Source organism: Colobus angolensis, unplaced genomic scaffold, assembly GCF_000951035.1.
Source record: "Colobus angolensis palliatus isolate OR3802 unplaced genomic scaffold, Cang.pa_1.0 Scaffold8, whole genome shotgun sequence".
In the NCBI taxonomy this organism is placed as follows: domain Eukaryota; kingdom Metazoa; phylum Chordata; class Mammalia; order Primates; family Cercopithecidae; genus Colobus; species Colobus angolensis.
The window spans coordinates 4,707,781-4,721,863 of record NW_012121820.1 but is presented as its reverse complement, the minus strand read 5'-3'; the positions used below and the strand labels follow the sequence as shown (position 1 = coordinate 4,721,863).

At 48.9% G+C, this 14,083-nt stretch overlaps 1 protein-coding gene across 1 annotated transcript in view; it reads right to left on the bottom strand.

Annotated features, from left to right (window-relative positions):
* PREX1 (phosphatidylinositol-3,4,5-trisphosphate-dependent Rac exchange factor 1) overlaps window positions 1-14,083 on the bottom strand; it is a 207,187-nt gene that overhangs the window by 90,162 nt on the left and 102,942 nt on the right. The window contains exon 6 of the mRNA XM_011929192.1: window positions 12,831-12,932. Coding sequence (XP_011784582.1) covers window positions 12,831-12,932 — 102 coding nt within the window. The remainder of the gene's footprint in view (window positions 1-12,830; window positions 12,933-14,083) is intronic.

The window sequence follows — 14,083 nt, the reverse complement described above, 5'->3', positions numbered from 1 at the left end:
CAGTGATGTGCACCTGTAGTTCCAGCTTTTGGGAGGCTGAGGTGGGAGGATCACTTGGGCCCAGGAGTTCCAGGTTACAGTGAGTTATAATTGGGCCACTGTACTCCAGCCTGAGAGACAGAATAAACCTGTCTCTATTATCTCTTTAAATAAAAAAAAGGGGGGGGGGAGGTTGATAGGTGCAACAAACCACCACGGCACATGTAGACCTATGTAACAAACCTGCACATTCTGCACATGTAGCCCAGAACTTAAAAAAAGAAAAGAAAATCAAAAGTAAAAATCAATGCATATCAAAAAAAATTAAGAGTCCAGAAATAAATCCTTATATTTATGATCAGTTAATTTTCCACAAGGACGCCAAGGCAACTAAATGGACGAAAGAACTGTCTTTTCAACAAATGATGCAACTGAATATCCATGTGCAACAAAATTAGCCTGGCCCCTTCCTCACACCACACACAAAAATGGACTAAAAATGGATCACAGACCTAAATGTAAGAGCTGAAACTATAAAACTGTCAGAGAAAACATAGGGGTAAACTCCTTGTGACCACAGGTTAGGCAAAGTGCTCTTAGATGTGACCAAATGCACAAACAAGTTAAAAAAATATAAAGTGAATTTCATCACAATTTAAAACTTTTGTGCTTCAAATGATACTATCCCAATGTGAAAGCCAAAAAATAAATAAAATTAAAAAGGAAGGGAAAAGACAATCTGCACAATGCAGGAAAATAGTATCAATTACACATCTGATAAGGAACTTGTACCCAGAATATATAAAGAACCCTTACAACTTAACAACAAAAAGATGAATAATCCAAGTAAAAAACAGGCATAGGACTTGAACAGACATTTCTCCAAAGAAGATATACAAATGTCCAATAAGCAGACGAAAAGATGTTCAACATCATTTGGGAAAATGCAAAACCAAACCAAACTGAGATACCACTTCACATCTACTGGAACAGCTATAATCCAAAACATGAATAACAACTGTCGGTGGGGATATGAAAAAAACAGAGCCCACCTACATTGCTGGTAAAAATATAAAATGGTGCAGCAGTTTAGGAAAGCAGTTGGGCAATTCCCTTGTGACACCATGATCCAGCCATACCTGAAGCCATCTATCCATGGCTTTTCAGTTATGTGAGCCTATTCATATTTTACATATATATATTGTGTAAGTCGGCGTGGGCTAGTTTTTCCATCTCTTATTTGAAAACGTTGCTACTGTTTCACAGTCTCAGAGAGAGTGCACAGATATGGAATCTCAAAGGTGTCCCAGTTAGTCTCAGACAGGCATAAAATGTGGGTATCTTCAAAGCTAACGAGAGCTTGAGCGATACTAACAAAGGTCTAACATGTGAAAGGAGGGAGGTGAGGAGGCTCCTGCCCAATTCAGAACTGAACAGACTGTCCTAATAAATTAGAATAGAGTCACGTTCAAAAGAGACATACTATGGTACTGAAAACCCTGGAATCCATATCCAAAGTGGAACAGATACGTGAACTTCCAGGACTTGGCCCAGAGAAGAGTATTTCTAGAAGGAACCCAAGAGATGCTTGCTTGCTCGCTAAGCATCTTGGGAGAACTACATGATGAAGAGGCCCAGTGGATCTGTAAGACCTCAAGGAGTCCTACGGGACCCGTGCAAGAGACCACTGTGTGGATTAATCCATTCTTACACCACTTGGAGCTTTCTCACAAGAGAGGGGGCTGGCTACCTTGTAAGGTAGTAAGTTCCCCATCAATAGAGGTATCAATGATAGATTCAGGCCCACTAATGCTTTATTCTAGCTCAAACCCAGTATCAGATCATGAAATTGGAAAGCCCTGTGGTCAAGAGAATGGGTGCTGGGAAAAGGGAGGCATGGTCTCCACTTCGCCTCCACCACATCTCAGCTGGGTGGCCTTGCACAAGTGACCTCACCTCTCTAAAGCCAAGTGTGTACATCCGTGAAAGAGGCTAAGACTCACCCCCTAAGGCTAATGTAAAGATCCAATGGAGTGATGAATGTAAAAATCTTGGTACGCAGTAAGGACACAATATTTCTCATCGTCATCATCGTTATGTCTGTGGTAATAGTGACTATTTCTTATGATTTCTGTATAGAAGGAGTAATAGTGAAACGAGAAGTCATGGTAATAGTCCTAACAGCCAGCATCTACCGAGTACTTACTGTGCACCAAGCACTGCTCGAAATTTAAGTGTATTAAGTCATTTCATCCTTGAATCATCCCAGTGAGGTAGGTACTATTATCATCCAACTCTATATATGAGGAAACTGAGGCACAGAGAGGTTGAAAGCCTCTTGCCCAAGGCCACAGAGAACGAAAGTGGGACTTGGCAGATGCCAACCACATCTACAGGCCCCTCTCCAGGAGCCAGGCTGAGTGGCCTTCCCCAGCATCCGCCCCTCGAGCCCTATGTGGTTTCGCGAGTGAGGCCCCAGGCAAAGGCTTCCTAGAAGAGAGGATGTCGGCGCAGAGAAGCCTGGGCTTCCGCGAGGTGCCTCACCTCCCTTTCACCCCTGCAATCACATTTACTCAAAGGATGTCCAAAGGTGTCTGCTCTGAGCAGCCCCTTCATGTCCCCAAAACTGTGTACTCAGCCCCCAGGATGGCCGTAAGAGGCAGCCTGAGGCGCAGGGCCTCAAATTCCAGGGCAACAAACAAGCATGGCTAAGGCCAGCTCCTACTGGCTCACTCAGCCTCGCCCAAGACCCAGATCACTCAGCCTCACCCCAAGGCCTAGGAGAGGACTGGGAGAAGAACAAAGGGCTCAGAGGAAGAGGAGGTGGCAAGGAGAGAGGAGGACGAGCTGCAGAGGCCTACTGCTTCCACCTGCTCCTCTCTCGGGCCATGGAGTCCAGGAGAGACCACTCCAGCCAGCTCCCAGTGCGGATCTGTGACTAAAGCCTGACCTTCCATTCTCCCAGCCACACAAGAAGGGTGTGGGATCCATGCTGAGCTAGTGGGCCTCAGGCTGGGACTTCCTATGCAAATGCTGGGAAAGGCATGCTCTCCTCTTCCTGGGTGGGCACGCTGGTCACACACAGGCCTGAGGCTGCTGGTGACCAACGATGCCACTATGAGAAAGCAGCCTCCTGAGCACAAGGCTGGCACTGAGGGAAACACAGCAGGATATGGAGAAATGGAGCCAGGACAGTATCGCCTGAGCCCCAGATGCAGCTGTGCCTGAAGTCAGACCTACCCTCAGTCTTTTCTGTTTTCTACTCTTTTTTAAAACGCAAGTTTAATTAATAAGTTCATAAAAACAATAAAGTAGATTTTCAGTCACTGGCAAGCAAAATTGTCAGAAAATGAATCCATAAACCCACAGTGTGAAAACAAAGCTGCGACTGTCACTGGAAGATGTGACAATACGCACTATTCCCTGTGAGTTGGGGTTGGTGGGGGTTGGAAAGCCATACTGTCCTCTCCACAAACAGAAAAAGGCATCTCATGGAGGCAGGGAGGTGGTGTCACCAACGGGGTCTGGGTCAAGGAGAACAACATCCACTTTCTGGGGACACCTCAGCCAGCTCCAGGAAGAGGCTGATCCTGCACTCAGTGACTTGCCTCCAGTCACACAGGCCTGCCCAAGGCTCTGCCATCTAAGCTCAGGAAGCCTGGCTTGCTCCTGTACCCACAGTGCTGAAGTCCCCTGCGGCCATACCTAGGGTGACAGCAGAAGGCAAATGAAGAGGTGCTAAGGATACCCACCACCACTTAAAAAAAAAAAAAAAGGAAAAGAAAACAAGAAGCGAAAAACATCTGTCCAAAAAAGTCCAAGAGAACCCAGAAGTGAAGAGCTGCCCAGCACTGCAAAAAAAACCACAAACACCCTCCACGCATGCAAATCATACGCAGATTTCATGTAAATGTATTTCCAATTTTAACAGTTTCAGCCTCTGCTGCATGTCTAGGAAAACTGTAGTCCCACCAATTAGGAATTAGCAGGAGAAAGGAAATAATGCTTGCGGGTTTTAAAAACTCCTTTCTTCTACTCAGAGGAAAAGTGGGTAGAATGGGAAGAGGGCTTCTATCAGGAAGTTTCTGCTCTGGCTTTGATGAGGATGTGCTGTGTGATCTTGGACAAGTTGCCTCCCCTTTCTGTGTCTATGCCTCCTGGCTACGCAAGGTAGTGATGAAACCAAGCTAAATGTTATCGCCAGCCTCTGTCAACAAAGCAGAAGCTCTGGCCACCCTGGGCTTGCGTTTCCACCATACCGTAACAGTTGGCTGGGCTGAGCGGTGGCTGCTCCTTAGAAAGGACGAGTACCCTCTCGTCTGCCACAGTTCCCACCCACCTTGCTAAGTTACAACCAAGCTACTCACTCGCTTTCTGCACCTGCCCTACAGGTATCTGTGTTTGTGAGCCTAGGTTGGTAGGTCTCTACTGACCCTCCAGGCTCTGACATTCAGGAGCTCTATATCCAACCTTTCAAAGAAGCCTAGCATGGCTCACCGTAAAGTTCTATACCTCTGGTTCCCACTTCCAGGCTCTATACAGGCATTTCTCTAGAGAAAAGGGTAAAATGGTAAGAGATGGTGGTGATTGATGGTGATGGTAATGGTGGTGGTGGTAGTGGTGATGATAGCTATAAATTCCAACTTAGTGGAAGCAAAAATAAATAAAAATAAAAGAAATAAAGGAAAAAGAGCAACTAAGCCCCAAAAAACTAAAACAATCCAAAATAAAACATGGAAAGAGGGAAAAGCATCAAAAAAAGAGGATACATAGAAATCAAAGAGAAGGACAGCAGAACCAAGTTCAAATATATTAATAAACACAATAAATATAAGTGGACTAAATGCTCCTGTTAGAAGATATTATTAGACCAGATTTTAAATTGAACTCTATGGAGTTAACAAAAAAAGGACCTGAAGCCTAAAAATTCAAATAGGTCAACCACAAAAGGAGAAACAAGATATTTCAGGAAAACACTAGTCAAAAGAAACTTAACGTAGCTATATTAATATTGGAAAAAAAGACACTGAAACAATAAAAGTAGCTAATATTAAGCACATCTCAGCATTTTACAGACATTTTTCATTTCATCTTTATAATAACCAGTAACTAAGGCAGTACTTCACAGGAGAAAACTGAGGCATACAGAGTTTAAGTCAGATTTCAAAGAGGCAATGCTAATAAGGTCAGGAGCTAGGATTGAAAAGCATAAAAACCATTACAATATTTGAGTCACCAACATTTAACAAGCATGACCAAACTCAGTAATATGCAAAATGCTTTCATGAGTTTTCTCATGCATTGTCTCATCTGATCTTCACAGCAAGCCTGGGAGGTAACTACCATGCCCATTTTACAGATGGGAAAATAGAGACACAGAGAGGTTCAGCAATTTGCCCTTGGTCACACAGTTAAGAAGAGGCAGACTTGGATTTCTGTATTCACTCTTAACCACACACAGTGCAGGAGAAAGCAGAATCCAGGCTGGACCCCACAAAAGGTGATCTGGGAAGGCTCCTTTGAAGATGGGGCATCTGAGCATGGCTTTGAAAGGAAGAGGTGATGACAGGACCCCCCCCACTACCAACTCCCCAACAAGGGGTGTCCCGAGGTTAGTGCTCACCACACAGGAAAGAGCCTGAGCACAGGCTGACACAGGTTGAGTCTCTGGAGCAGCTGTGGGCGAGGTGTTGGTGCTTGGCCCGAGAGACAGGATGAAGGGGTGGGCACTGTGGTTGGGGAAGGACGGGGTCAGGGTAGAGGGGGCTGCAGTGAAGAGATCTCTGACTTCCTGTACTTTCTCAGCAAGACAGTGACAATGCCCAATCCCCAGCAGATGAGGAACTCGCTGTGTAACATCAGTCAGACAAAAACTCCAAAAAGATAACCCAAAGTATCCAGAATAATAGAAGGACTCTGGGAAATCAAAAGGACAACTGTCCAATAGCAAACTGGCAAAGGATGTGAAAAGGCAACTCTCATGAAATGCACCCACCTCCACTGCCACCACCAGGTCCAGACATCTCCTACCCGAACCACTGAAGCCAAGGACTTCCTGGTCTCCCTGACTCCACCCTGACCACCCCACAGTCCATCCTCCACACCCAGCCAAAGGGACCCTGTTAGAACTAAGGCAGATCCTGTTCCTCCCTGCTCAGAACCTTCCCATGGCTCCCACCTTACCCAGATGGAAAATAAAGACCTCACAAAGGCCCTGACCTGGCTCCATTACCTCTCTAGCCTTCCTCCCTCGCTCTCTCCCTATCCTCTCCTCTCCAGTCACCCTGGCCTCCTCACTGTTCCCCCAGACACACCAGGAACAGTCCTGCCCAGGGCCTTTGAACTGGCTGTTCCCTCTGGAACAATTTTCCCCGAGGTACCTGCTTGACTTCCTCCCTCACCTCTTTCAGGTCTTTGCTCAGTTTCCTTCTCAGTCCAGCCTTTCCCGACCACATTATCTAAACCTGCAACCCCCTGAGTGACCCTGGTCCTTACTGATCTTCTGAACCTGATATTTATTTTTCCCACAGCATCCAAATATTCCATCTAAACAAGCATACACATTTATTGCTCATTTGCCACCATCTCCCCCAAGAAGAATGTCCGTTCCAAGGGGACAGGGGTTCAAGCTGGTTTTGTTCACTTTGTACCCCTAGCACCTCAAGCAGTGCCTGACACATAATAGTTGCTCAATAAATGGGCGGTGAATGAATGAATGGCTTCAAAAACCCTAAACACTGCAGCACCAACTGTGGCTCTCTCTTGGAGGACACTAGGAAGATGGAAAGGCATTTGCTAAGAGAGTAGTATTCTACTGTGTGAGTCACTGTTTTTTAATGTTGGCTTCTCCCCGCCCCTCCTCCACCCATCCCACATAAAGTTTGCTCTGGTGCCACCTAAAATCTTCTGGAAAGCTATGAGTAGCACATGTCCACGCTCTGGGAAACATGTCACTCCCAGCTGTCCCCCTTCACTGAGAATTGAGGTCAACACCTCCCTGACGATGGACCTCACTCAGTCCATCCCAGGAGTGCTGACCTCAGTATCGGCCACTTTCCTCCCAGCCAAGTAGACAGAGGTAGCAGCCGAATGACAAGGTCCTTGCACTGCACTTGGGTGACAGCTGCATCACCCACAGACGGACGTGGGAGGTGCAGGAGACACCAGCAGCTGTGCACCAGACCCAAGGCTGTACCCAAGCAGCTACTCTGCAGAAAACACCCCTGGACGCAACCCCAGGAGAGCAGCTGTTCGGAACAGACAGGCCCCAGGATGTGCCCTGTTGGGGCCCACAATGTTTAACAAGTTCTGAATCAAGCTGATACTTGGATATAAGTAACTTTCTTTTTTTTTTTTTTTTTTTTTTTGAGACGGAGTCTCGCTCTGTCACCCAGGCTGGAGTGCTGTGGCCGGATCTCAGCTCACTGCAAGCTCCGCCTCCCGGGTTCACGCCATTCTCCTGCCTCAGCCTCCCGGGTAGCTGGGACTACAGGCGCCGCCACCTCGCCTGGCTAGTTTTTTCTAGTTTTTAGTAGAGACGGGGTTTCACCGTGTTAGCCAGGATGGTCTCGATCTCCTGACCTCGTGATCCGCCCGTCTCGGCCTCCCAAAGTGCTGGGATTATAGGCTTGAGCCACCGCGCCTGGCACGGACATAAGTAACTTTCACCATAAAAGTCCCAATTTCTGGATTCAGAAACAGTTGGCAAGAAGACAGGGGTGGCCTTTCCACACATTCACTAAGTGACCAGGGGTATCTACCCTGTGCAGGCACCATTCCAGGCACTGGGGATACAGGCCCAAATCCCTGCCTTTGGGGAGCTGACGTCACAAAATCAATCAGGACACCAAGCGTCCCAGGACAGAATGTGAGCCAGCTATGAAGAAAGATAAAAGCAAGGTGAAGGGGACAGAGAATGGCAGAGGCAGCTCCTCTACCACAGAGGTGGCCAGGAAAGGGCTCGGGCGGGAGGCACTGGAGCAGCAGAAGCCTGACAAAGATGAGGAACGAGTCTCAGGAGACATGGGGTAAAATGTCCCGGCAGAAGAAAGGGTAAGTGCAAAAGCCCTTAGGCAGAAACCTGCTTGTTGTGTTCATAGAGCTTCAGGAAGCAAGCCTGGCTGAGCAGAGACGGTCAGAGAGGATCACGGGTGAGATCATGTAGGACCTTGCAGACGGCAATGGCGAAGAACCTGGACCTTATTTGGAGTGAGCAGAGAGCCCTGGGAGGATCGTCTGGGGAGGAGTGACATGAACTGACTTCGGTTTAGCTGCTGAGCTGGGAGTAGCCTGCAGAGGACAAGAAGAGGCAGGGAGGCCGGCTGGGGCTGGGGCTGTGGCAGTGGCCCAGCACGCAGGGACTGAAGGCATTCGGAAGCAGCTGGACTCTGGACAGAGTCTGAGAGCAGAGCCGACAGGGCCTCCTCATGGCGAGACATAGGGGCAGGGAAAGAGGGACACCAAACGTAATCCCAAGGTTTGGCCTGAGCAACCAGAAGGACAGAGGGACTGTCTGCTGAGCTGGGGATGGAGGGGTTGGTGGGGAGGTGGTCTGGGGAAAGGCATGAGTACGCTCGACAAGAGATGCCTGCCAGACACTCAAACGCAGAAACTCAACGGGCAGGAAGACAAGTCCAGGGTCTAGGGGAGAGGTCCAGGCTGAAGTCATCCACATGCAGATGGACTTTAAGGCCATGGGAATGTCCACACAAATCCTGTACATGAACCTTCAGAGCAGCATGACTCACAATAGCCAGAAAGTGGAAACGACCCAAATGTCCATCAGCTAATGAGTGGATAAACACAACGTGGTCCAGCCACACAACGGAAGATGATTCAGCCACAAAAAGGAAGGAGGCACCGACACGCTCCAATGTGGCTGAGCCTTGAGGACATGAGTCGAAGTGAAGCCAGCCAGGCACGAAAGAGCAGCACTGTGTGATTCCACTTGGAGGAAATATCCAGAATAGGCGAAGAACTCACAGAGGCAGAAAGTAGACGAGTGGTCAGCAGGGGCCGGAGGAGGGGCGGATGAGCAGTGAGCGTTCATAGGTCTGGGGTTTCTTTTGGGGGTGACGGAAATGTTCTAAAATTATTGTGGTAAGAGTTGCACAACCCTTGAGTATACTTTTTTTTAAAAAAGGCCACAGAGTGGATGAGGCCACCACAGGAGCAAGTCTAGATGGGTAAACGGCCTAAGGACTAAGCCTGGGGCCCATCTCTCCTCAGAGGCCCCAGAGATGAGGAAGCAGTAGAGGAGACCAAGATCAAGTGGCAGCTGCCCCCTGAGACAGGGTGTGTCCCCTGCAGTCGGCCCCAGGATGGCCCCTGCCCCTGCCACACACTCCAAGTCCCTGCAGGGCCCAGCCCAAGGCGGGAAGCTCCAAGGGGCAGGGCCCGGGTCTGTCTTGTTCACAGCTGTGAAGAGCGAGCAGCAACACAGATGTGTGCATCACTAGAAAATAACTAAGAGGATCAGTGACAGTCGGGCCCCCCACCAGGCACCTGCCAGCTGTGCACCAGGGGCATCACCCCAAACCTGAATCATTTCCCTGGCAACGTGAATGGAAAAGTCAACAAAGCCTGAAATGCCAACTGTCTATCCCGCGCCTGGGCTGAAGAGTCGAGATAGAATGTTCCGGCTATTCTTAGGCAATGTTCAAGTTCAGCTTTTGGGGGCTGTTCCCAAAAAGGCTTTTATTCTCGCCTCTTCCCTCTTCCTACCCAGGCTCCTCAACCTTGTGTGCCCACCCCAAATGGGAGTTCAGCTCAAACAAGGGGGCTCAGAGGGCCACGGGGACCCCTGCAAGGGTGTCGAAATCTGGAGAAGCCAGAGGGGGTGGGCTGGGGGGTTGAGCTCAGCTGCTTCAAGTTCATGGGATCATCTTTGAAAATCCACTGGAAAATGTGACAGAAAGGAGGAACTCCGGAGGCCGGGGGACAGTGCTCCCCTCAGCCCCGGGTGTTTGCTGATGCAAATATTCCCACTCTGGTGCCAAAGGCCGGGCACACTGAGCAGTTCTGTCAGGCAGGGAGCAAGGCATGGCCCCAACGGGACTCTAAGGCCTTGCTTGTTCTCTCCTAAACAGCAACCCCCACCCTGCAATCTCCTACTTGATAAACACAGCTAGAGACCAAGGAAACAAGGCGTGCCCCCACGGAGCGCAAGTGGGCAGTGTAAACTGCCATCTGGCCAGGACAGCGAACCGCGGCCACCCCATCGCCATTTCCTGCGGGCCATTTCCTCCACGGGTCGCCAGGCAGTTCTGCCCCTGCTCTCTCTCTGTTCTCCCAGGAATCCAGAGCCCAGGAATCCCACCAGACCAAACTCTGGCGCCTGGGGAGATGGGAACAGGCCTCAGAAATGCCCGGGCTTCACATTGAGCTTAGAGTCCACAGTGTACACAGGTCCAGCCACACCGTGTGTTAAAATATGTCACGGAAGCTGCAGCTCCAAGTGCCTGCTGGAACCCAGACTTTCGCAAGATCCAGAAACCAAACCTCAGTTCAGGCTCTGGGCTATGGCTGCTGGTTCTTCTCATGGGTCAGATGTTCAAGGTTTTGAAACCCAGAGAAGAAGGAGACCAGTCTCAAAACACAGGGCCACCGACCTTAGACCCCATTTAGGGAACTGAGAGGGCAGCATCGCTGTTACTCCGGCACTTTGGCAGTTTAACTTCCCAAAATGCTCTCAACAGGCAGTAGAGCCATATGGGTAGGGGTGGCCCTCTGGAATCAGAACGCCCGGGTTCTAATCATGATTCTACTGCTTACCTACTATGTGGCCTTGGACAGGCCACTTCCTTCCTCTGTGCCTCAGTTACCCCATCTCCAAAAGGGGGCTAATCACAGTGCCTACCTTGCTGAGTTGCTGTTAGAATTAAGTCCATGCTTACTTGTCATAATAACCCCATAAGTACCATTAACACAAACCCTATGTTTCAGTGAGAAACTGAGGCACAGGGAAGGATAGTGACTTGCCCAAGGTCACACACTCGTAAATGACAGAGAAATCCAAACCCAAACTGCTTATGGCTACAACGCCTGGCTCTCACCCAGGGGTCAGCACATTTTTGCTGTAAAGGGCCAGATGGTAAATATTGTAGGCTCTGCTGGCCACATCCACTCTCTGCTACATATTCTTCTGGGGTTTTGCTTGTTTGTTTGAACAACCCTTTTTAAAAAAGAGTAAACACCATTCTTAGCTCACAGGCTGTACAAAAACAGGCCATGGGCTGTATTTGGCCCACAGGCCACAGTTTTGTCAACCCTGTCTCTAACCACTACAGTACACTGTCTCTTAATGCTGGCAGCTAATCCGAGTTTGAAAGACACACCACACAGATCACACGAAGCACATCTGCAGGCTCAATTTGGTCCACAGGCTACCAGTTTACAGGTTTCACCCGAAGCTTCTTCCACACCCAGGTGAAGACCTGAGCTACAGCATTTCCAAGACCTATTTAGGGATCAAAGCCATGGCAAGAACAAGTGCTGAAGTTCCTTTTGAGTTTGCTGGAGAGATGAACAGCAAGAGCAGACCAAAGGAGGCATGGGAGAGCTGCGTCTGGCCCATCCCCGTGGCTGTGCACAGCAAAGGTGTGTGTTCGTGGGCAGAGCTGATGGCCCCAGGGTCTGGACCAGCTCAGAGGCTCCAGCATCACCCACTTTCTCCAGCAGAAAACCAAGATGAAGAATGCCCTGATACTCTTCCCCTCCCCTTTTGCTTCCAGTTCATGGAGCAAAAATACACAGGCCCCTGTGAGCAGATGTGTGAATGAGGCCCCACCAGCCAAATTAATCCCCCGGGGAACCCGGGACACAGCTGCCTTCAGGACAGAGCCAGGACAGGCTCCAGCCATTCCTAAGGGCTGAAACTCCAGGCTGAGAACAGAGGAAGGTGGAAGAACCATTCTCTGGGCTCAGGATCTGTCCAGCAGCCAGCATGAAGCCTAGAATCAAGACTTCTCCATTCCCACACAAGCAGCAAACCTTCCCTGCTTTGCCGAGCCAAGACGAAGCCAGGGCTGGTGGCAGGGAAGGAAACAGCAAGTGTATAAATGGCTGCATTTGCCCAGTCAATGCCTACGCCTGCCCTCACCCTGCCTTCCACAAACAGCTCAGAGGTCGGGCAGGTGGGGTTCATCTGTCCTCACTCATGGCCTGTGGGACCCAGTAATTGGTTCAAGGTTGGAGCACATGACCCAAGTCTGAGCCAATTAGAATTCTCTTGCTCAGAATGATTGGTTCAAGAGTGCAGCACCTGATCCAGGTTTCAGCCAATCAGAATACAACACTGCCCTGCTCACTGTCATTGGATCAGAGTGGAGTGTGGGACCATGTCTCAGCTAATCAGAGCACAGCAATAGTGATTGGTTCGGGGTAAAGCACAGGTGATTGGTTCACGGGTAAAGCACGGGTCTAAGCTGACTGGAGGATGATAAATGGTACGTGCAAAGGTTTCATGTGATTGGTCCAGGTCAAAGCACATGACGCGGGCCCAAACCATTTGGCATATGACCTTCCCCTGGCCGCAGATGGCCAAAGACAGAACGAATCTCAGGACTTTCCTCAGCTCTTAGTAGAGAGGTTCACTCTTTCCCACTGACCTTAAACTTGAGAGGATGTGAGGCCAGGAGAACCACAGTCACCTATCTGCTGCCACACTGAAAATAAGCCTGAACAGTGGAAAGCAGAGTGAACAAGAGAGAAAGAGGCAGGGTCCTGGTTTAAATCCAGCCCAGCCCAAAGCTGATACTGCTGCTAGACTTCTCAGATACTTGAACAAACAAATTTTATGTTATGCTGAAGTCAACGCGTTTTCTGTCACTTCAAATATGGGAAAGTCTCACCTTAAGGAGGAGCGGGTACTTGCAGATCCTCTGGATGGGAGACAACAGGTAGCCTTCCAAAGGGATGTCCGTAGTCTTCCGGCCTCCCAGAAGCATGCAGCTCTGCAAAGGGACAGGAGACCTTCATGAAACCCACCAAGGAGAGCACAGGGACATGGCCACCCTCAACCATGGGAAACGCTCTCAGAGCACGGCTACAATCACTTGGGAAGCGATTTAGCACCCCCTAGGATAAGTGAAAATGTGTATCATCTACAAGCAACACAAAGCCTAGTGGGCCAAATCTTGCCTACTCCCCATTTTAGTAAAGTTTTATTAGAAACACAGCCACATCCATCACATTGTCTGTGGCCCCCTACAAGCTACAAAGGCAGAGCTGAGTTGTTGAAAAAAAGGTTGTATAGCGGTGAAACCTAAAACACTGACTATCGGGCCTTTTGCAGAAAAATTCACCCATTCCTTTCCTAGAGAAGCTTTCACATATACATACCAGGAGACTCAAAAAGCCTTGTTTACAACAGTAAAAAATGGGACGCAACCTAAATATCCATCACCTGAGAATGGAAACATCTGTATTTTTATTTCAGTCTGTTTGCGCAGATTTATACAATGGTAGCTAGCTATACAGCAGTGAAAATGAGATAACCAGGGCCACAAGTAGCAACACGGGCGAACCCCAAAAATATACTCTTGTGCAAAACAAAGAAGGATACGTACAGTATGAAACCATTTATAGAAATCTTTTGCCGGGCGCGGTGGCTCAAGCCTGTAATCCCAGCACTTTGGGAGGCCGAAATGGGTGGATCACGAGGTCAGGAGATCGAGACCATCCTGGCTAACACGGTGAAACCCCGTCTCTACTAAAAAATACAAAAAAAAAAAAAACTAGCCGGGCGAGGTGGCGGGCACTTGTAGTCCCAGCTACTCGGGAGGCTGAGGCAGGAGAATGGCGTGAACCTGGGAGGCGGAGGTTGCAGTGAGCTGAGATCCGGCCACTGCACTCCAGCCTGGGCCACAGAGCGACACTCCGTCTCAAAATAAATAAATAAATAAATAAATAAATAAATAAATAAATAAATAAAAGAAATCTTTTAAAGACATGGAACATAAAACTAGGTGCTGTTTCTGGAAAGCATGTATGAGGTCAAATATAAAGACATGCGTGTTAAAGGAACACACCCAATTCCAGTGGGGGTTCCCTCTGTGGAGGGAGAGTTTTGGGTTGGAAAGTGAACTGGGAATCTTCAACTGTT